We start from the raw sequence: 24,304 nt of genomic DNA on the forward strand, positions 1-24,304 counted from the left end.
TGTTAGCAAATTTAGCATAGTTAGCATTTTTAACATTACTGCTAGAAATCATCGGTTAAGTTAGCTAACCAACCTGGTTAGCATTGTTAGTAAAGTTAGCATTGCTAGCATAATAAGCATTTTTAGCGTAACTGCTAGAAATCATTAGCTAAGTTAGCTAATCAACATTTTAACATGAATAGAAATCATTAGTTAAGTTAGAACTGGAATGTTTCATCTTTAAACTGTCTACCTTCACACTATCAACTCTCTGTAAACTATGCAACCACCATGTTTACCCTAGCTACACCTTAGTAACCATATCTACATTATCTATCTATTTTTGCATTTTCATGCACTGGTAATTCCTTGGAATTGCATTTCTAGTTATTAAACTTCTTCTTCTAACGCTCGCAATTCAGCTTCAACCGTTTAACGTAGAAACTTCATTCAAACTTTGTTGCGTAGGTCTTGCTTATGCCATATGTGCTTTGTATTGTTCAACTTTGTAACTTTTATACTTTTTAAACTATTAGTTAAAAACTATCACCATTTCCCCCATAGACTTAACATTGCTCATTATGACATCACGGCAGCAATTAGAATGTTACCCCAGCTGGTCAGCCACCTGGGCACCAACTGTCAGTTTCTCTCAGGCTCCTCTCTGAAGACTACATATTCTGTTCCCCTGTATCCTCTGCGCACAACAGTATCAAAATAAGTCCTCCTAATTCCATCCAACTTTATATCCATTCATCTTCTTCAAACCATTCACTCATCCACCCATTCTAAACAGTCTGCCTATCAACAACATCAATTAGACGCTCTACATTGAACTTTTAAACAATCTACTCTGTCTCAGGCTGGCTCTCTTAAGACTAGCCAGTTAAATTGATTACACCTGTATCTGTATCCACTACTCTCAGTAGAGAGCTGTGTCTCTCCATTCTACAAGAATATAAGGCACATTCCATCCAACATTCTATCCATTCATCTTCTTCAGACCATTCACTCATCCACCCATTAAACTGTCTATCAACATCTATTAAACAATCTGTCTATCAACATCCATTAAACTCTCTGTCTATCAACATTAATTAGACTATCTACATTCAACTTTTAAATTATTTACTCTGTCTCAGGCTTTAAGTATATTCTGGCTCTCTTAAGACTAGCCAGTTAAATTGATTACACCTGTGTCAACTACTCTCAGAGAGCTGTATCAGTGTCTCTCTTAACAAGAATATAAGGCACATTCCATCCAACCTTCTATCCATTCATCTTCTTCAGACCATTCACTCATCCACCCATTAAACTGTCAATCAATATCTATTAAACAATCTGCCTATCAACATCCATTAAACATTCTATCTATCAACATTAATTAGACATACAACTTTTAAAGTATTTACTGTGGGTCCCTCTCAAGCAGCGTTTATATGTCCTCCCTCGCTCCTTGATCCTCGATCCTCAATGATCTACATAAAGAAAGATAGAAGAAGGGCTAGACTATCCCATTGTTGCCGCTCCATCATTCTTTATGTAGATCAGTGAGGAGCGAGAGAGGACGCGTAAACGCTATGAGAGGCACCTTCTGTCTCAGGCTTTAAGCATACAATCTCATTAAGACTACACATCCTGTTTCACTACTTCCTCTGTCCACAACTGTTTCAAAATAAAGGTCCTCACTGCAATAATACACTATTAAATCATTTAACCATTGAAACTACTCAACTATTGAACTGTTCAACCATTCCAACTGTCAGTTATCATCCACTATGCCTCCAGTCAACTACATGAAACCTCCATGTACCTAGCAACCAACATAGCAACCATTAAAATTAAGTGTTTATGACCGTTTCCATAGCAACCAACATGATTATACTGCAGTAACTTCTTGTTTCCTGATAGTGGCCACCATGGATACCCAAGCAACAAATGTTTCAAAATAAAAGTCCTCACTAGCAAGTTAGCTAGTTAGCATGGTTAGCATAGTTAGCATTGTTAGCATAGTTAGCATTTTTAGCATAACTGCAAAAAAATCATCAACTAAGTTAGCTAATCAACCTGGTTAGCATTGTTAGCAAATTTAGCATTGTTAGCATAGTTAGCATTTTTAGCATTACTGCCAGAAATCATCGGTTAAGTTAGCTAATCAACATTTTAACATGAATAGAAATCATTAGTTAAGTTAGAACTGGAACGTTTCATCTTTAAACTGTCTACCTTCACACTATCAACTCTCTGTAAACTATGCAACCACTATATTTACCCTAGCTACATCTTAGTAACCATATCTACATTATCTATCTATTTTTGCATTTTCATGCACTGGTAATTCCTTGGAATTGCATTTCTAGTTATTATTCTTCAACGCTTTTTATGCGTTTAATGCGGCTTCAACGGTTTAACTCTGAAACTTCATTCAAACTGTGTTGCGTAGATCTCACTTAGGTGACTTCAGCTTTGTTTTTTTCAACTTTGAAACTTTTAAACTTTTTAAACTATTTAATTAAAACTATCAAAATTTCCCCATAGACTTAACATTGTGATTATGACATCACAATTCCGATTAGAATCCTATGCCAGAACTCTCTCTGCCAGGCTTTTAGAATCCTATGCCAGAATTCTCAGGCTTCTAGAATCCTACTGTATGCCAGAACTCTCTCTCTCAGGCTGGCTCTAATAAGACTACAGATCCTATTCAACTGTTCCCTGTGCCCAAAACTGTTTCAAAATAAAAATCCTCACTACCATAATTCACTATCAAATCATTCAACCATTTAAACTACTCAACTATTTAACTGTTCAGCCATTTTAACTGTCAGTTGTCATCAACTATTTAAACTACTCAACTATTTAACTGTTTGGCTATTCCAACTGTCTGTTTTCATCAACTATGACTCCCTCCAACTGTTTCTACTGCCTGAAACTAAATTCACTATTAAATCATTCAACCATTTAAACTACTCAACTATTTAACTGTTCAGCCATTTTAGCTGTCAGTTTTCATCAAACTACTCAACTATTTAAACTACTCAACTATTTAACTGTTTGGTTATTCAAACTGTCAGTCTTCATCAACTATGACTCCCTCCAACTGTTTCTACTGCCTGAAACTAAATTCACTATTAATTAATTCAACTATTTAAACTACTCAACTATTTAAACTACTCAATTATTTAACTGTTTGGCTATTCCAACTGTCAGTTTTCATCAACTATGACTCCCTCCAACTGTTTCTACTGCCTGAAACTAAATTCACTATTAATTAATTCAACTATTTAAACTACTCAACTATTTACCTGTTTGGCTATTCCAACTGTCAGTTTTCATCAACTATGACTCCCTCCAGCTGTTTCTTCTGCCTAAAACTAAATTCACTATTAATTAATTGAACTATTTAAACTACTCAACTATTTAACTGTTTGGCTATTCCAACTGTCAGTTTGCATCAACTATGACTCCCTCCAACTGTTTCTACTGCCTGAAACTGTTTCAAAATAAAAGTCTTCACTAAAATAATTCACTATTAATTAATTCAACTATTTAAACTACTCATCTATTTAAACTGCTCAACTATTAAGTGTTTGGCTATTCCAACTGTCCGTTTTCATCAACTATGATTCCCTCCAACTGTTTTTACTGCCTGAAACTGTTTCAAAATAAAAGTCCTCACTCAAATAATTCACTATTAATTAATTCAACTATTTAAACTATTCAACTATTTAACTTTTCAGCCATTCTTACTGTCAGTTGTCATCAACTATGACTCCCTCCAACTGTTTCTACTGCCTGAAACTGTTTCTTAATGAAAGTCCTTACTACTATTATTCACAATTAAAGAATTAAACATTTAAACTGCTCAATTAATCAACTGTTCAGCCATTTTAACTGCCAGTTGTCTTCAACTATGACTCCCACCACCTATTTCCTCTGCCCGCAACTGTTTCAAAATAAGTCATCAGGGTCATAATTCCGTATTTAATAATGTAGCTATTTGTCATCAGCTATGTATCCCACCAACAGTTTCCTCTGCCCACAACTGTTTCAAAATAAAAGTCCTCACACAATAATTCTCTATTAAATAGCTCAACTATTTGAACTACTCAACTGTTAAACTTTTTGCTCATTCCAACTGTTAATTGTCATCAACTGAAGCCCCTTTCACATTCACCGAATTTAACGCTAAATCAGCCAAATTTAACGTTAAGGCTGTTCCTTTCACATTGACGACACGGGGTGGGGAGTCAACCCGCCTCGGCAATCCAACCCGTGTCGGGGGGTAGTATCAGAGCCGAGCCGTGTTCAATATGAAAGGAACAGCGATCAACCCCGCTATTAGGGGTGTGACTGATGACGTATTTGGCAAGGCAGGAGGTTAAAATACAGGAAACACACAAGAGACGAGACAACTTTGCTGTGTCCATATATCTATGGCTGTGTCCAACAATCGCGTTTTTTATGCGGAGAGTTCCCTGAACCTCCTTTTCTCAACACTTCGGTCAAGTGTTTATTGTTGCTAGGTTACCAAAACCGTCTGCTGCCAGCACGTCTTTTTAGAATGTTTACCTAATGCTAGCTAACTAGCCAACGAGCTAACTGTCAGAGCAGAAGTTGTTCAGGACTCACTCGGCACACTAAAATATGACTTCGACAGACAAAAGGACCTCATTTGGCATTCATATAACATAACAAGTGGCCCGCCATCATTTGGAAGCTAAACCACGTAGCACTAACATGACAGTTGTGTTTATCAGTTTATCTCCGAGGTCCAAGGCATGCTTGAACGTCATTGTTCACTACCAAATTGCGTGTGACGTGCTGCTAGGCAACGCCTCCCATAACTCGCCTCTGAACCCGGCTTCAAACAACCCCGGGACCAAAACACGTCTACCTTTCACATTGCGAAATCCCCTGAACCCGCTATTTCTTAAACGCTAATGTATCGTTTCTGAATGTGAAAGGGGCTTATGACTCCCCTCAACCTTTTCTTTACTTCACCTCTATCTTTGTTTCAATTTTCATGCACTCGTAATTCCCTGGAATTGCTTTCTCTAGTTCTTATTATAGTTCTTATTCTTCTTCTAACGCTTTTTGTGCGTTTAATGCGGCTTCAACGGTTTAACTTTGAAACTTCATTCAAACTGTGTTGCGTAGATCTTACTTAGGTGACTTCAGACATGTATTTTTCAACTTTGTAACTTTTATACTTTTTAAACTATTTAATTAAAGCTATCAAAATTTCCCCATAGACTTAACATTGTGATTATGACATCACCGATTAGAATCCTATGCCAGAACTCTCTCTCCCAGGCTTTTAGAATCCTATCCCAGAACTCTTAGGCTTCTAGAATCCTACTGTATGCCAGAACTCTCTCTCTCAGGCTTTTAAGCATAAAGTCTGGCTCTAATAAGACTACAGATCCTATTCAACTGTTCCCTGTGCCCAAAACTGTTTCAAAATAAAAATCCTCACTACCATAATTCACTATCAAATCATTCAACCATTTAAACTACTCAACTATTTAACTGTTCAGCCATTTCAACTGTCAGTTGTCATCAACTATTTAAACTACTCAACTATTTATACTCAACTATTTGTTTGGCTATTCCAACTCTCCGTTTTCATCAACTATGACTCCCTCCAACTGTTTCTACTGCCTGAAACTAAATTCACTATTAATTAATTCAACTATTTAAGCTACTCAACTATTTAACTGTTTGGCTATTCCAACTGTCAGTTTGCATCAACTATGACTCCCTCCAACTGTTTCTACTGCCTGAAACTAAATTCACTATTAATTCATTCAACTATTCAAACTACTCAACTATTTAACTGTTTGGCTATTCCAACTTTCCGTTTTCATCAACTATGACTCCCTCCAACTGTTTCTACTGCCTGAAACTAAATTCACTATTAATTCATTCAACTATTTAACTGTTAGGCTATTCCAACTGTCAGTTTGCATCAACTATGACTCCCTCCAACTGTTTTTACTGCCTGAAACTGTTTCAAAATAAAAGTCTTCACTAAAATAATTCACTATTAATTTATTAAACTATTTAAACTACTCATCTATTTAAACTGCTCAACTATTAACTGCTCAACTATTAAGTGTTTGGCTATTCCAACTGTCCGTTTTCATCAACTATGATTCCCTCCAACTGTTTTTACTGCCTGAAACTTTTCAAAATAAAAGTCCTCACGCAAATAATTCACTATTAATTCATTCAACTATTTAAACTGTTCAACTATTTAACTTTTCAGCCATTTTAACTGTCAGCTGTCATCAACTATGACTCCCTCCAACTGTTTCTACTGCCTGAAACTGTTTCATAATGAATGTCCTTACTACAATTATTCACAATTAAAGAATTAAACATTTAAACTGCTCAATTAATCAACTGTTCAGCCATTTTAACTTTTCATTTTCATTCATTCAACCTTTATTTATTCTCGGAGAGACAACTGCCAGTTGTCTTCAAATATGACTCCCACCACCTATTTCCTCTGCCCACAACTGTTTCAAAATAAGTCATCAGTGTCCTAATTCCGTATTTAATAATGTAACTATTTAAACTATGCAACTATTTAACTCTTTTAGCCATTCCGAATTACAGTTGTCATCAGCTATGTATCCCACCAACAGTTTCCTCTGCCCACAACTGTTTCAAAATAAAAGTCTTCACACAATAATTCTCTATTAATTAAATAGCTCAACTATTTGAACTACTCAACTGTTTAACTTTTTGCTCATTCCAACTGTTAATTGTCATCAACTATGACTCCCCTCAACCTTTTCTCTACTTCACCTCTATCTTTGTCACAATTTTCATGCACTCGTAATTCCCTGGAATTGCTTTCTCTAGTTATTATTATTATTATTATTGCTATTATTATTATTATTATTGTTATTATTTTATTTTAATTATGTCACAAGGCCATGAAGCTTGAACAAGAGCGTTTGAAAAAAGAGGAACAGGAGAAAAAAGTGCAGAAAGAGAAAACGGGGAAGACGGCTGGAAAAGGAAATAATAGGTCTGATTCAGCAAAGGACAATAAAAAGTCCCTCTCAAGCCAAAGCCAAGAGGAGCTACTACACTCCGTTCAGTCCACATCCTCCCATCTAGGCAAAGAGTCTGATAATCAAGACACCAGTGAAACACAAACAGTAAGTTACCAGATCAATTAGTGTCATCCATTAGTCAAGTATTTTGTGCGATATTAGCCTATTGTTTTTGATATTTGAAGACAACAATGTAGTATGTCAAAATGTGTTACGCATGGTGGATAGAAGCATACATTGGGGTAGAAAATGTGCCTTGGGTGATCCAAATCACCCTGGAAGGGGTGCCCGACAATTGAGTGAGTTTTTGAAGAAATTCAAAAAGACCACCTACTGTACAGTATACAATTGCAATTTCTGTTCTTTTAGTTATTGTGCTGCCAATGTATTGTATAACACTTACAGACACTAATGGCAGAGTCTCACTTCTTCAGTGACTTCTTATTTATTTATTTTATTAATCCTTTGTTTAACCAAGGTGGTGGCATTAAGACAGAGGTCTCAGTGATATGAAAAGGAATGGACATGTTAGGCGAGCAGAGCCAGGCTATGTGATTTTGCTATGTCAAAGTAAAGTTTTGACTAGGCTCAAATATCATTACACTTATCTACTTTACAGATGAACCAAAGTATGTTTACCTTTTTAAGTGTAAAGAAAGGGTGTAAATAAGGACTGCTTCTGCATTCAATGCATTACCCCCTCCTTTATGTCCATTGGCAGTAATTTACATTGGTAGTAGTTTAAGATTTGTTCAGTAATTTCATTAGTTAAGCTAGTTACCTAACCCTAGTTAAATAATTAGAGAGCCCTACTTTTTTATATTGTCACTAAGCTGCAAACAGAGAATGCAAAAATGACCAAAACATCTCATCACAATTTTCAGACTAAATCACTACATTAATGCAAACTAAATTGAATCACATCCCACTTATTATCAGACTCAGACATTTTGACCATCAACTTTTAAATGCAAAGGCAATATGGTAATTACTGGCTAACAGAATATCTTGTATGAACTGTTTATTGAATTAACTTTAGTCTTTTATTTACAGGCGTTCACTGGCTACAGTATGAATGGTTGCTTGATCCATCTTACCAGTGAGATGCATTGTCTCTACCCAGCAGATGGAGGAGTTATTGAAGTGGATAGATATCATTTCATTCATGGTAGAGTTGTGGTTCTTTTTTTTTTTTTTATATCAAAGTCAAGTCAAGTCAAGTTTATTTAGCATTTCAGAGGTCATTGAATGTGTTTTACATAAACAAGAGCATTACTGAATAAAACCATTCAAGGGCAATAGTTACAAATAGTTTAATTAGTAAAGTACACAATATAATTTAAGAATAACTCAGTGATAAGTGCATTTCATCAGAAGGCATCTGAGAACAGTTTGGTTTTAAGTCTAGATTTAAAACTGACTACAGTTGGGGCCTTTTTGTTGTAGCAGAATGATTAATTCAGAGTATTTTTCACGTTGGTGTGGTAATGTCGGAACAAAGCCTATAGTTAAACTTGTGTTAAACTGCCTGGAAACCGGAACTACTCTGATTTTGAGTTTTACCCCAGTTCAAGAGTTCACTATCTGAAATTTCCCAGATTGCCTAAATCCTGGGTCCTGACGAGGTTCTTGTGAACACGGCAGCTCTGCACTGGCGTTACCGCTCGTGGTCACAAAGTGCATAGTGGGAAGCAGATGTCATAGTGGGCAAGATGTCCGGCTACAGATAATCGCGGCGCGATATAAGGGGACCAGACTGGACCTAATCTATGAGAATATGGCAATTTAAGTGGCAGAACAGTGTGATTATGATTAAGTGCAGATAGCAAGTTGGGCAACGTCGCTGGTCGAGGTCCTGGAGTGCCCTGCTGAATCACACCAGACTGGCTGCACTGGCAGCATTTGGCGTGATCTCTGGGAGCACCCCAACAAAGCAGTGTTTCAATGAAAACTTGCGAAATAAATCGATCCTTTCAGCCAAGGTGCGTCAGGTGCACCAGTGCGACGAATTACTGGAGCCCAGAGAGAAGCTTTGGCGGATGTTGAAGAGAAACCAATTTTCATTCAAACAAGACGACGTGAACTACACCTTTTAGAATCAGTTTATTGCCGGCCCTACCGAGCATGCACTCCAAGGATGCGAGCAACTAAGGCACCTTGAAGATGAAGTAAGAGGGTTTGGTAAGGAGCAGAACATGAAGAGCAGAAAGAGAAACTGAAGATTCCATAGATTGACCTGGGTGTGAGATGAAAGAAAGATTGTTAGAATGATGCGGTGACCCCAAGAGTGATGGTACAGCTCCAGGGAAAGAGGTGAAGGGGTAACTAAGGACACAGTCCTTGGAGTGTGATTCTTTTAAGTGTGGTTGGGAGTGGTTTAATCAAACCACTTTTACATGTCAAATCAGACCTGTGTTTCCACGTTATTTCATTATCGAGTAATCACTCTACCATCAAGAGTGGTTGTGTTTTACTGTTGTGGACCTTTATGATATTTTTTACATTAATAGCTATTTACCCACTTTTGGTTTCAGGTTTGCCTCAAATGAAAATCTGTGTAATGAAGGATAAACATCAGTTCTTCATATATTATTCTGGAAGCGATAGGGGGATACAAACTGAACTCTCAATGCAAGGTGAGGACACAAAGAGTTTATTTGGAACTTACATTTTGACTATGACGTTGTCCCGTTGGTCAGAAAGGTCTTTCAGGCTTTGCTTCTGTACGGTCGACAGACACTTCTTCATCCAGCTTTTCCTTGCTGGTCACCTGTTTGTTAGAAATGTAGCCTAGAGTCTATCATACATCAGCCTATTTGGTCTATCTGGTCTATCTGATTATCACATGTTGTATCCATTACATTCAGAATGAATATTATTCCTCAAAACATCCATTTGAGTCCAACCCATTTTGATCACATGCATAATGTGTTGTGCTATGAGTGACTTCAAATCAACATGCAATTGAGTGTCAGTTCGATAGTCTCACTGGGATTTGAAAGTGGCATACGCACACCAGCCATGTTGCGGCATCTGAATAGCCTAATAAGTGATGTCTAAGAAGTGACTTTGAATCTCATAATTTTGAGTTTTAATCTCATAACTATGAAATAGTTTGACAGCATTTTTTCCTCTAGTTGACAGAAATGGGATTCCATAACAAAGGCATCAATTTAACACAGATAAAAGGCTACTGATATGTGTGGATGCAATTCATAATATTTTTTGTGTAGTTCCTTCGGACAAGCACATTTTCCCATTTACATCAGGATTTTGCAAACATTCAGTGTCAGAGTCTTTTCATACAGGGCATTGTTCCCAAAATTGATAACGTCCTCGGCCAAGATAATAGTTATATTTCCACTAGTGTTTGTTTATGTTGAGATATGGTATTGAGCATTGCTGGAGATACATCTTTCCAAGCCAGTACTTTGTCAAAGTGAGATGCTTTTTGAGAAACTATCAATAGTGGAGGGTGGCAGCCTAGTGATAAAGTCAAGGGAAAGAGGAGACCAGGAGCAATGGGGAACAGGCAGGGGGAGCAAGAGACCTTAGGTTATCTGCTTCATGGGTGTCACAAACAAAGCAGAGACATGCATGTTGCCACCAAACAACTGTAATACTGTTATATGTTTGGACTACTTTTTTCTGACAGATAACTGATGAGAAATTAATTGGGGAATCAATAAGATTCCTGAGAAGTGGTATCAATATTGATCAAATCTTATCAGTTCCCATTCCTCTAATATGTAGAATGTTATTTCAAGCAATTTAAGGTCATGAAATATGAAAATCATACACTGACATAACCTTTCCTTTTGTGGAAGGGAGACACTCTGATCATCATGGCTCCTTTTTTGCTGTGCTGTCCAGTGGAATGAAACTTTCTTTCAATCATCCCAGCACAGGTAAGAATTGACACCTTTGCAATTTCATATAGGACTTAATACTAATGTGCTCAGGGTAGTCAAGGCCAGGCTTGCTCACAACTGCTTAAAGATGCTATTATTTTGGTCATATGAACTTAATAAAATGGGTAAGGATAGTTCATAAACTGATGTCTGAAGCATCAGGTTCAACAGTGATATTCATAATCTGTTTTTTTAATTTCTTAGCATTTGTTGTGACTACAGCTGTGTCCCGTTTCAGGGGTAAATGCTTCTAAGCATTTGTGTTACCTAGCACTGGTCTGGGCACTGTGACCACAGAGACTGAACCTGGTTGGACCAATGTTTTTTTAACTAGCTAGCAGAACAAAACACAACAGGTTCTGTGTGCCTATCTCTAAATGAAATTAAAATCAACACGAGTGTCCCCAGCAATAACATTAGATAGGAACTATGCAGGTTTCTTTGCTGTTTTCTTGTTTTACACTCCTCAATCGTCAGTCTTCCTTCCATTTGTCATGTCACCGGCCCGCTGGCCCAAAGTTGTAAAGGTGTTTTTTTCCGCTCACAGACGCTTGGTGGAAGCAAAACGGCCTCCATTCAACCCCCAAAAAGACATTCTAATGAGTCCGAAGTTGTTCAGTTAAAGCAGCAGTAAAGAGTTTTTTGTACTTTATAATAATGTTTCCAAAATAATTTCAGTGGTTCATCTACTTGTAACAGGGTGAACGTCACTTCTACATTCGCTTCACAGCCCTCTGTCGGCTATAACTGCACTATGTAATTCTGCCAGATCGGGCAGTGGATCTGTAGTTCGATGGAATGAGACATAAGAAACTACAAATTTGACTTGCTTTGATGTTGCAATACATAATACTTTAATGAAATCATGCAACATACTCTACCTTGTCGGTGGACATTGTTATTTGCAAAGCCGTGCTGGATAAGCAAATAGTGTGCATGCGATAGAGGAAAAGTGCTTTAGTGTTGCATTAAAGTAAGTTAAGCTAATAAACACCTGAGTTGTTACCCTTTAACATATGTTCCCTAAATTAAAGTGTTGCTGATGTGAGTACTCGTTTTCATGCTTCATGCGCAAAATGTTGAGATTTTAAAAAAGGAAGGCATGATAATCAGCACTACAGCAGTGACAACTTGGGAATTTTGTTTTGGGAACTGATGATGACTTGTGTATGACTGTATATTGGCTTTGTATTTAAGTAGATTATTTTCCTTACATTTACTGTACTGTAGGTAGACAAGAGCAGGAGAGAACTCTCCTGACAGAGATGCCATCTGTTGTCCCCTCAAATCATTGCTCTCAAAGTCAGGTACACACACTCACACACACATTCCATCCCACACACAAACACACACACACACACACACACACACACACATAGAATGTGTTTTCCTCACTTTACATATTTATTTGTACTTTGCTCCCTCAAGTCTGCTATGGCAGATGATACAGCTGTGCCCCTGGACTCTACCCTCCCTCAAGGATTACATGTTTGCACGCCTGATGGCGTCACTGTCCACTTCATATGTCAGGAGACCAGTGGTGAGTTTAATATCTTAAAGCTTTCCTGTGTGAAAATGTCTCCTGTGAAGTGGTGAGATCAGAGATGTCAACCAAGTGAATACTTCTCTTTAGCTCCTAGCTGTCCAATCACATGACGTCATGTCATTAGCAAGTAAACCCATTACAATGAATGTGTTTTTTTTAATGAATTTGTATATATTTGTAAACAAAAAAGTTTTCGGTAATAGCAACAACTAAGGATTACATAACATACCAATTTATGAAAAGTTCTTGTGTATGAATGGCATCATGTGGCTCAAGGCAGCTTTTAGATGACCCACTGCTGTTTGTGCTTAGGATCTTTCTCATGGAATTACATTTAGACTTCAGGCATTGCTTTGGTATAATATATTTTTAAAAAGTGTGGGAATCAAGAGAAAGGATCACAAGCTAACAAGGGGCACAAGAATCACAAGCTAAGTATACTTTGATATCCCAGATGGAAGATTATATGTCTTCACATGTTTGTCTTTGCTAGATGGAGGGAAAAAAGTTTTGGTGCGACAGAGCTCCATCCACCTCCACCCATCTCATGACGGCAGTGATTGTACCAATACTGAGATCTCAAGAGTGATTACCACTGAAGGAACAGTGATCAGATACTTTAGAGATGGTTCAAGTGAGGTAATCAAAAGTTGATCTTAACATGCACAGATCAGCTGTGCTTGTGGCTACATAACCTTTGCATATATGCAAGCGCAGTTACTTCAGGTCATAAATACAGAAGAGCATAAGGCATATTCTTCATCCAGTGGTTCAGTGACAGGACTTCAGTGAATAAAACTAACAATACATTATCTATCATGAAATATAATAAAATGTGATGTCATAAACTGTCAAACAAGTCTCTTTGTTTTAGTGCAGTCAAGCCATTCTTGTTTTTAAGAAAGCATTTACACCAAGAGCAACATTTTGTGTGGTTTGTTGGCAGATCCTTTTCGCAGATGGCACAGTAAGCAGATGTCAAGACTCTGAAAATGTTCTGCATTCAACTCAAGATCCATTTACTACAGAAAGTGATTGTTTGAAGGAACAGAGCGTGGATGGCAGGGAATTTAAAGAAAAAAAAGGTATTGACATCACTGCTGTGCAAAGCAGCAAATGTTGCCATATCACAGATCAGACTTCATCTTCATCAGGCCTGTGTTGGAAGCTGTCTAATTTACAATAACATAGTATAGTAATACAGCTGTTAGTAATGAAAATAACAGTATGAATTATGGCTCACTTTTTCGGGTAAGTTTTTGTGGCAACTAGTTTTTGATTCAGTATAATTGTCTTTCATTTTGATTGTATTTGGCTATGGGAAGAACAGCAAACATACCTGTCAGTCATTCTCGAGACACAGGACAAAAGTTGATGCAAAGATTTAGATTGGAAAATCAAAGTTTTCTGTTGTGGCAACTTAGCCTAGAAATCTAGACGCACCCTAGCGGCCAAAAATATTTTTGCCTAGCGGGATGGTCTAGGGTCGCACCGTTGAGGCCAAGCCTGCGCTAGGCTCCAGGCCAGCCTAGCCAATCAGAACGCTCTATCTGTGTACGGAGTCCTTGAGCCCGCCTTAGCTCACCTTTGGCTTCTGATATTGACGCCAGGGGGCTGGACCATGCGTCCTTGTTCGACGAGTTGGGTGTGAGACCGTGTTGCACAACCATAGAGAAAAACAAATAATGGATGAGGCTAACAAAGTGCGCTCGTTTGAATCAGCTTTGGAAGAGTTAGACTTGGGCTTTTCTTTGAAGGTAGAGCAGACAGAAGCACTCAAGTCATTCGTTTTAAAGAAGGATGTATTTGCCGTTTTGCCGACCGGCTACGATTGGTCACAAATGCTGGCCTATTACGTGCAGAGGCAGTTTGAAAGACAACTGTTCATCCCACCCACAGGCTTCAGCTCTGTGAATGGTCCGACCCCAGACTATACATTTCTGTATAGTTTGGCTTGCCAGGCTAGTGGCAACTGGTAAAGAGTTAAATAGTAAGTAGAAATGTTTTCATTGTCACTTCGAAGGAACATGCACATGAATCATCACATGCTTTTGAAAGAACATGCACAAGCATCTTTAACCTCTAAGGACATAACAGAAACATGATTGTTCACAAACACACTTAAGTTCAGCTGTTCCGTGGCTTAGCCTACCAGCTAACTAAATATTGCAGGCCCAATAAGCCCAAGCCGAGCTGGGCTTGGTCCCTTAGTTCGAGTGAAAGGAACTCTGAATGCTTCAGCATTAACCAAAAGATTTTGGACAATTCCATGCTCCCAACTTGGTGGGGACAGTTAAGGTATGGCCCCTTCCTGTTCCAACATGATTGTGGTTCTCTACGACCTTCAGGGACTTATACATGAAACGTGAACTGTGCATCATACGAAAAGTAAAGGTTTTAGGGTCTATGTTTGTTCTCAAAACGAATATAAATGTGGTGTTTCTGCATTTTTAAGGCCAACTCTCTGCGACCTTCAGGAGCCGAGATACAGAATTTCAGGTCTAAAAAGTGAGCGTGGCCATATCAGGGCCATCCCCCACCTACTGTATTTTTTTGGGCTCTTTGCATTTTTTTCTTTATTGGTCCCTAAATCAACAGAAAAACTCTTTGGCTCAAATGTTAATCATGATTTGCAGCCTTGACCCCATTTCCCCCCAAACTGACCTATGAATGTCTAGTGACATGTCAGGGCCATTTTATGATCAATTGAAATACATTTCTTACACACGGTTCTTTTAAGTGTTATTATTCGTATTAACTTTAAGCCTCCAAAATAATAGTCTTTCCTTCATGTGAAAATTGTACTTGTACAACTTGAGATGTTGTACTCAACAGGTAAGGGCAATTTGGAGATGGGCGTAGGAAATGACGTGGACGAACAGAAGAAACAGAATGACCAAGGTCCAGCAGAGCTGTGCAAATCCTGGACAACACCACCACCATCTGGCCTTTCCACCTCAGGAGATGCATCAGGGGACATTCAGCCTATCCTAACCTACACATCAACTGACCCCTTCAGCCAAACAGTAAGCAAGTGTTATACATGGCTGAAGGAGAAATGTATTACTAAACAAAAATAATTTTGCCAAACTGCATCAAATGCTAGAAACTCTTTTTTCCGAAAAACATAAACAACTCAAAAACCTTTCAGCGCCATACTTTTCAAATATACTGTAGTAGGGCTGTATTGATATTGAATCAAAATTATTGATTTTCCTCCAAAAATCTAAACTCAATAATGTATTTCAGTTTACTTTAGTTTCTAAAACGTCATTCGGTGTAAGAGATTTATTTGTGTTAAAAATAAATAATATATTTACTAAGACCTGTATTTATTATAGTACATAGAAGAACATGTCATATTGAATTTCAAATCATTTTGACTTCCTTAAAAAAAACTTTTTCTGAGTTCAACCTTGTGATTGGAAAGTATATAAAGTATATTTAGAAGAGCAATTAGTATTTGAGGACTGCAGAATTTGATCAAGCAAAACACACAGAATATGAAAAGACCCTCACATGCATCTGAAATAAACGCATGCCCCCCGGCATACCCCTACCATTCAAACCATGTTTCAACGGCAGATACTTCACTGTTCCAAAAAAGGTTGGCGTCTCAGACCAATTCAGATCATTCAGAGTCAAATCCTAATCATAATACATACAGTTATCAGTACGCGTATTTTAAACAATTTTAATGAATACATTTGATATTATCTGTTAATTTTTATGTTTCACTAGGTTGTTATTGTAAGAGAAGATGGTGTCATTACAGTTCAAGAGATCGATGGATCCAAGGTCATAGAGCATGCAGATGGTACTCGCATCACCACTTTCTATCAGGAAGCCAAAGAAGTTAATGAAGGTGAGCACACTCTTGAACTGTTAACCCTTTTGTGCCCGATCGTTCTAATTTCTAAAGTCGCGCACTCTTCTCACCTTTTTCACCCCTGACCAATTTGCATGCCTGATTATATCAATCCAAATGATTTTATGAGAAGTATTTTAAGTAAGTGTTTATAAATGTCATATGATTAAATTAATTACTACTAACTATGACAATTTAATCATATTCGTGTTTAATCCTTTATTGCATGGGCATAAGTTGTGACACACTGTTTTCCAGACATGCCGGGCAGAATTCGGAGGTGGGTGATGGTAAAGCAAACTGGCTTTCCCACTGTGCTCATGGGTGATGATGGAGGCTGCCACGTTCTGTTTGGAGATAGAACAGCCGTCATCGCTAACTCCAGTGGATCTTATCAGGTGAGAAAAAAAGAAATATTTGAAACCAAAGATGACTCACTGGCTGATCCAGTTGTTGGTCCAGTCGTTGAGATATTCTAACACTCTGGTGTCATCACCTACAGACCTAATTTATCAATGAGAACTTTAGCTAATGTAATATTGAGGCCAGTACCAATATGTGCTCAGTTGTCTACAAGTTGCATGGTGCAATCAAGCAGAAATTTCACTTAATAATGATTACACTTCATTCTGAGTAGAAACTGTATTTTTATGTCCCACTGTCACATGACCTCTAATTAATAACTGATTGCAGCCATATGCAAAAACAGATAGTAATATTATTTTGATTAGATATTTTGAAAGATTCCATTTCTTAAAGCAATAAAAGGGGAAATACCCAAGGGGGTGAATGTTTTATAGGCACTGTATACAGCAGAATGGAGCACTCCTCCATGTTCCCAGACACAAGTCCTAATTAAGTTATGCTAATTAATGCTAATTAAGTCTAATGACTAATTATTACTATTATGAATTAATACAATTAATAGAATAATTCATAAGATTAAATTAATGCAAAGGTGCAGCCATCAGAAAGGTGGTCGAACGCAACGGTGCAATGGCAACATCTTTTTTTGTGATTTATTAAGATGCTCCCCTGAACCCTGTTTATTGTGTTATACTTTGTACTTTAGATCATGCCTTTCGGTTCTGGTGTGTTTTCCATTAACGAGGAAGGCCAGGCCATTTACACTTCTCAACAAAGGAGCCCCACAGCTGAACCGCTGAAGCCAAGCAGTTACATGATGTCCACTTCAGGAGATATTTTGTGTGAGATGACTGATTCAGCTGGAAACCAATTTCAGGTGAGTTTGACAGGTGAAGTGTTTCAAGTATTCATAGTCAATTTTAATGGACAGTTTTCCAGTAAATATATTATCATTTTACACAGCTCGGTAACACTTAATAATAACTACACACAATTCATAATTTATTAAGAAGTTTTACGGATTTTCTCAGTAAGTTCCATGATTAAGTGAATATAAGTTCAACCCTTTTGAACCATCTGTCTGGTGTTTGATCATTTATTCTGTCGAACACCCTAAAGCACTGAAGCCATAAAGCCATTACAGACCTATCTGAAATATTCCCCCTTAACTTGATTATGATTGTTTCAGACCGTATTGTATAATCATGTATATGGTCGTATAGATATTAGACACAGGTATGTGTAATATCTAATGATAATTGTCCATTTAGTATTTAACTCAATGATTGCGGTAATTTTGCTGAATTGTGGTTGCAGGTAAAAGCTGATGGTCAGACATCTATGACTGCTGGTACTGTGACAGAGAACAATATGAAAGATTGTCTGAAAACAACACATATACCAAGGTGAGTTGAAAAAGTGACCCTCAGAATTTCTATAAATGAATCTCTTCGGTGTGTGTGTGTGCCTGGTGAGATTTAAAGTGACATCTGAAAGTTGCCTTTCAGATTATTTGTGGCACATAGTGATGGTTCTGGGTTAGAGCTGTTGAGCTCTCAAGCACTTGAGGAGTTGCTGTTGGAAGCTTATGCAAATCCTGCCATGGCTGTTCTGAAAGAAGTTGCTCCAGAATTTACAGGCAAGTTCAGGTCACCTCAATTCTACAATTATTATCCCTGTGGCATGAAAGAACACAAAACTCAACAACTTCAATACTCAAGGCACTCTGATGATTCAGAAAATGTACGATATATCCACACTATTTATTTGTGAGCCTTATATTAGACTTAGGCGAGCACAAGTCGATACTCAACTCTATGTCCCCATTCATGTCAATGACCCCACCCAACTGAACAAAATAGAAGACTGCCTATCAGCAATGTCTGTGAACAACTTTTTGCCGTGAAGTGCGTATCTCACGGTTATGGATATCTTATGCAATATGCCATTTTTGTAGTTAAAACAATACATGTTCCAAATTATATCATGTTTCTATAGCACAACATGCTATTTCACTGTGTTTTTACGGGGGTTAGGGCACTACACATCCAAATACTGTAAGTGCCCTTAATGATCCACAGGCCGTCAGTCTTAGGTTAACATGGCAAAACTCAAAAGCTTGCCACGCCTCCTGTGCCTACAGCAGTTATGGGTTGCTATGGGTCGTGGTTTTCGAGTGTGGTTTTGGAGGGATCAATTCTATACAGAATTGATTATGGGGAGTGTTTCAACCAATATAATGGAGAAAATGCCTCTGCACAATTGAATAGACCAAACCAATCAGGGCAAAGAAATAGCCTTACTGTGAATCCTGTAGGGACAACAGCCAAAACATTCTTCCTGACAAATGCCTTAATTGCTGTTTTCTGTTTTTCACTTTTTTTTTGTTTTTGCTCTATCAATGTCTTGTAGAACATTTTGTTGAAAACAAAATCAACTGAAGTGTGCTCAGTTCATGTGAATAAATAGGCACCATTGCAGGTTCCATTGTTTCTACAATGGCAGTGTAAAACTTTCTATTCTTTCAGGAGCCCAGGAGATCACATTGCTGATGCCAAGTTACATGTATATGGATCTTGATCAGAAGCAAAAAGAGAATATCTTCTCTACACACCTGAAATGCCGAAACTGGGACCGTTTCCCTTCTGATGAGGTTAGAATATACAGGTGCATTTTTTAGAGAAAAAAAGAATATTGTGGAGAAGTCCATGAATTCGCTGCAATTTCTTTCAAAGAGTGAATCTTTCATTCTAGATTCATTACATATAAAGTCAAATATTTCAAGCCATTTTTGAATGGAAAGGCATGCACAGAGTGCTGAATCAAAGTGTTTTTATGGGAAGTTGACTGGAAGGGAAAAGTGTCAAGATATTTAGGGAACTTTACAAGGAGTGACAGACGAACAGACGTTTCCTGGAAATGGGCTACAAGTTTCACATTTCTAGTGTCAAGCCACACCTGTACCAGAGACAAGGTTATAGCGTCTTATTTGGGCTAAGGAAAAAAATAACTTGACCGTTGCTCAGTGGCTCAAAATTTTGGATTTGGATATCAAGGTCCAATCGATGTCCCAAGAGTCTGGAGGAAGTAGAATAGAAGGCACACAATCCAAATTGCTTGAAGTCCAGTTTGATGTTTCTACAGTCAGTTGATGGCTTAGGGTACCATGTCATCTGCTGGTGTTGGTACACAATCCCGCCATCTACCAGGAGATTTTAGAGCACGTCATGCTTCCATCTGCTGACCAGCTTTATGGAGATGCAGATTTTCTTTTAGTCAGATTCTGCACCTGCCTAACAGTGCCAAACTGCTGGTAACTGGTTTTCTGGCCATGGTATTACTGTGCTTACACCAGAAAACTCTCCTGACCTGAACTCTACAGAGAATGCATGGGGTATTGTCAAGAGGAAAATAAGAGACGGCAGACCCAAGGACATCAAAGAAACCTGGGCTTCCATAACACCTCAGAGTAGTGCCATAGGCTAATTGCTATCACGCCACATTGATGCAGTAATTTGTACCAAAGTAGCCTGACCAGGTATTGACTGCAAAAAAATATTAGTTAGTTAGTCCACTGTTTCTGTTACCTCTTTATTATAATATCTTGAGATACTGATTTTTTTATTTGATAAGCCATAATCATCATGATTAAAACTTGAAATATTTTACTTTATGAATAATGATTCTAGAATATAGGAATGATTTCATAGATATGACATTTTTTTAGATTCACATATGTCAGGGATAATGGACAATGGTGCACGTTTGAAGTGATTATCTTCTGATTTTGTGAAATCCATTAGCCCATTAAAGTAAAGGAGTGCAAGTTGATGAACAAACATATTGTAATTATAATTAATTAATTAATAAATACACAATATCATATTATGAAAATTATTATGTCAGAGCATTATGTTCACAACTATCCATAAAATGATGTTGACTTCCAGGGATGATGAATACTTTGTAAACAATTCTCAAAACAAAAATAATAAAACAACAAAGAATTCTACACGTATGCTATGAAAATGTATGTTACTTGTTTACAAAATGTAGAAAAATGTGTTGCTTCATTGTAGAAAAAGTCCATTGGTCCATCATTTGGAACAAGTTTGAGCAGTATCGAGCACCCTTGGGCTGTATCCCCAGCATCCCACCCCATGCTTAGTTGTCCAGAGGTGCTACTAGTCCGGCAACTCATCCATATCCCACTTGAGAGTATGCAAGAGCACACCCGACTGTTACCCCGGTCATTGGAGGACAGACTACCAGAATATGCAATGGTATGTTATGGTCTTTGCTAGTTCAATGAATGTTTTCCTGTTTATGTTGATTTAAAATGTAATACCAGTACATCTCCAGGAGTATCCTGTCTGTTGTGATGAGTTTGCTAAGAAACTTCAGGAATGGTTCCATTTAGAGCTGGATGATAAAAGGACAGCGATATATATATTGCCATAGACATGTAATCAATATCAATAAAAAATAGTGATAATGATAGAATGTTATCCCGATAATTAAAAACAACACACACCTCCTGCTTTAACTACGTTGTCCATATATAAATAAATAGACTCACTAATAATTTAGCTCTTTATATACTGTAGCTCTTTCACAACAAAGATTTCTATGCAACGTCACAAAAACATGCACATGCAACTACGGGGCACCACAAAACAGCATAGAGCAGTGCTCTCCTCGAAAAGATTACAAGGAGCTTCTGTGCTGAAAACCACACCAATCAAAACTTGTCTATCCACCTTATTCCTTAAACCGGAAATTCGTCTGTTTATTATAACTTGCAATATCTGCAGGATAACAAGAATATGCTATAGCTTAGATTTATTTCACAATTTTGCACTCAATATGGATATTTTATATAATATATGGCTCTTCCAAATAAATTGTCTGCACACTCAGCTTTCGGTCAACATGACCATCCTCAGGGCATATAATATATGGCTGACTGAAAAATATAAAAGTGAAGCACGTCTATTGCCAAATTAAAATCAATAGAGTTTGGGAGACTGCATCACATTTGGATAGTAGTGGCTATTTTACCGGTATGCGAATGAAGATACTGTACAGTGATTAGAGATGTCTAGAGTTGTCTACAGATGTCTAGAGTGTTACCTGCAATAGATGGCAATTGTTGAAATGTCATGCTAAATGTTAGACATGTTGTATTGTGTGTGTGTATGTGTATAATATTCTGTAGAAGTACTCGAAGCAACTGATGAGTAGTGAGAGGCTATGTCAAGATATTCAGCTGTTGGAATTCAGATCATCAGATGAGCAGGAGGCTGCCTCCAACCTTTTGCAGTTGCTGCTGGTAAGCTTGAACCTCAGCCAATAGAAATAATACTACTAATAATAATAATACTAATAATAAAAAAGCTAACATCAAAATTGCCTGCTGTGTAGCCTGTAACAATGTATTATGTAATAATGTGGCATTATATAAAAAGTGGAAATGGGGCAAATGGCTTTGGTATGCCATTTTGAATTACTGTATTTTGCGGACTATAAATTGCTCCGGAGTATAAGTCACAACAGTAAAAAAATGCGCCATGAAGAGGGAAAAAACATGGAAGTTGCACCGGACTATGAGTCACATTTATTTAGAAGTTTATTTCACAAAATCCAAGACCAAGAACAGTCAGAGATGTAACTGGACACAAAGATGCCAAAAAGATTGAGAATATTAATAAGGACTAATTAAGGAGTGAATGGCTGCAAGCTGAGGCAAGCCAGCGATAGCAAAAGCAGCCAACAAAGAGGGCCCTACAGTAATTGTAAAGCAATTTACAAAAGATTTACTGAAAATGCTGATACATGAAAATGTAGCTAGCAATATGGAGAATGCAATGCAATCAAGCATTTTGGCCGATGTGAAGGCACAAGCCGGCAGCAGAGCAAATGCTACCTCCGAGAGCGAGAGAGAGAAAAAAAGACGCATCAATGAGACTGTACTAAGGAAGCTACCCCTATTTTAGATACTGTTCACATGCCTTTCTTAACCAGTATGGGCATTTAATCTGGAAAGGCAAGTTGTTCAACTACAGTGCTAGAAAGTCATCATACCCCTTTGAAATGGTTACTTTTTCTGTCTTACAATCTGAAATCAAAACCCTTTTTTTTTTTTAAATACATTTTTCCAGCTTTATTTACAAATTTAGCTGTACAACATCAAAATGATGGGGAAAATGAAAATTAATTAAAAAATTAAAACTAGAATAACAGGATTGGAAAAGTCATCATCCCCCTGATTTAGTACTTTGCAGAGCTTCATTTTGCAATTTTCCATGCAGAATTGTTCAAATTCAGTCAAATGCTGTGGGGAACGGCGATGGACTGCTCTCTTCAAGTCAATCCACAGATTTTCTATAGGATTGGAAAGGAAATAAAACTGGAAAAATATATTTTCTTAATGGGTTTTGATTTCAGGCTTGTAAGACAAGAAAAGTAACTATTACAAAGGGGTATGATGACTTTCTATAGGCGCTGTAAAACACAGAATAGGATGACCCGACGTCCCAATTTTGAGTTGCGTGTCCAGAGTCCTGACAAATGCCTGTCGGTCCCTCCCGGGTTTACACAAACCACTTTCAAATTGGTCTTATTACAGCCCGATCATAAACCCATGTAAGACTATAGCCTAAAGCGTCCAGCGTATGTGTGTGTGTGTGTGTGTGTGTGTGTGTGTGTGTGTCAGTCAACAGTAACAGTCTTACCTTACCTTACATTGCATCTCTATAAACATTGTTGTGAGAAAGGATGCGACTTTTGTTCTCAAATGTTTGGTGAGCAAGTTTACCAAGCTCCCAATCTCATTCCACAAGCCTAGAGCGCCCTCTGACGGCTGTAGACGATTATGTTTACTCCTAGGTTCATCATTAAATTATATTTTGATATATAAGTCACACATCACCATAAGTCGCAGGACCAGCCAAACTAAGAAAAAAGTGTGATTTATAATCCGGAAAATACAGTAACCTTCAGAATGTTATAATGTTATATATGTTATAATTGCCCATTCAAACAGACAAAGTAATTTTTTCCTTTGTTGACACTGTTTGTCCTTTACTTTTCAGACAGATAATAATGCAGTGGGGTCAAGCACTGAAGCCTTTGAAGAAAAAGTATCCATGACATCCTAGACTAAAACGTTGGATAAATAAACTGTCCTATTGAAAATAAAGAGCATGAATTGAAAATTTCACATATGCTGGAGAGGATATATGAATAGCCTATCTATCTCCTCTTTTCCCCTTTGTATCCCTGAAAGGTTACTCATAAGATTGCCACCAGTTAACTATGTGTGTTACATATCATCACCCACAGAAAATAATACTATTTTCTGATTGGCTGCAGGGTGGCTATTTAGTAGCCTATAGAACGCCTGTCATCGTCGGGAAAATAAGTCCCGACAGGGCGAACAGGATGTGGAGGGGTCTTGCTTCGTCCTGAAAGGACTAGTTATTTTCTCAATAATAAGTGTTATACATTATCCCGCTTATTACATGGGAACTTGCCAAAACGAGAAAATTTATTTATTACCGGT

The 24,304-nt window shown here is 37.6% G+C and overlaps 1 protein-coding gene across 2 annotated transcripts in view; it reads left to right on the forward strand.

The window, feature by feature from the left end:
• spag17 (sperm associated antigen 17) overlaps window positions 1–23,962 on the forward strand; it is a 47,871-nt gene extending 23,909 nt beyond the window's left edge. Inside the window, exons 18-35 of one of the 2 annotated variants that reach the window (XM_062557036.1) lie at window positions 6,924–7,154; window positions 8,103–8,217; window positions 9,584–9,685; window positions 10,877–10,957; window positions 12,191–12,267; window positions 12,389–12,500; window positions 13,000–13,145; window positions 13,453–13,591; window positions 15,342–15,532; window positions 16,248–16,371; window positions 16,633–16,772; window positions 17,447–17,617; window positions 18,058–18,146; window positions 18,249–18,379; window positions 19,269–19,393; window positions 20,820–21,023; window positions 21,959–22,072; window positions 23,835–23,962. In XM_062557036.1, coding sequence (XP_062413020.1) covers window positions 6,924–7,154; window positions 8,103–8,217; window positions 9,584–9,685; window positions 10,877–10,957; window positions 12,191–12,267; window positions 12,389–12,500; window positions 13,000–13,145; window positions 13,453–13,591; window positions 15,342–15,532; window positions 16,248–16,371; window positions 16,633–16,772; window positions 17,447–17,617; window positions 18,058–18,146; window positions 18,249–18,379; window positions 19,269–19,393; window positions 20,820–21,023; window positions 21,959–22,072; window positions 23,835–23,900 — 2,358 coding nt within the window. In that variant the 3' untranslated portion in view covers window positions 23,901–23,962. The remainder of the gene's footprint in view (window positions 1–6,923; window positions 7,155–8,102; window positions 8,218–9,583; window positions 9,686–10,876; window positions 10,958–12,190; window positions 12,268–12,388; window positions 12,501–12,999; window positions 13,146–13,452; window positions 13,592–15,341; window positions 15,533–16,247; window positions 16,372–16,632; window positions 16,773–17,446; window positions 17,618–18,057; window positions 18,147–18,248; window positions 18,380–19,268; window positions 19,394–20,819; window positions 21,024–21,958; window positions 22,073–23,834) is intronic. The other variant, XM_062557037.1, reaches the window with a different exon arrangement.
• Window positions 23,963–24,304: the final 342 nt, after the last annotated feature.

This window comes from Sardina pilchardus, chromosome 15 (genome assembly GCF_963854185.1).
Source record: "Sardina pilchardus chromosome 15, fSarPil1.1, whole genome shotgun sequence".
Classification (NCBI taxonomy): domain Eukaryota; kingdom Metazoa; phylum Chordata; class Actinopteri; order Clupeiformes; family Clupeidae; genus Sardina; species Sardina pilchardus.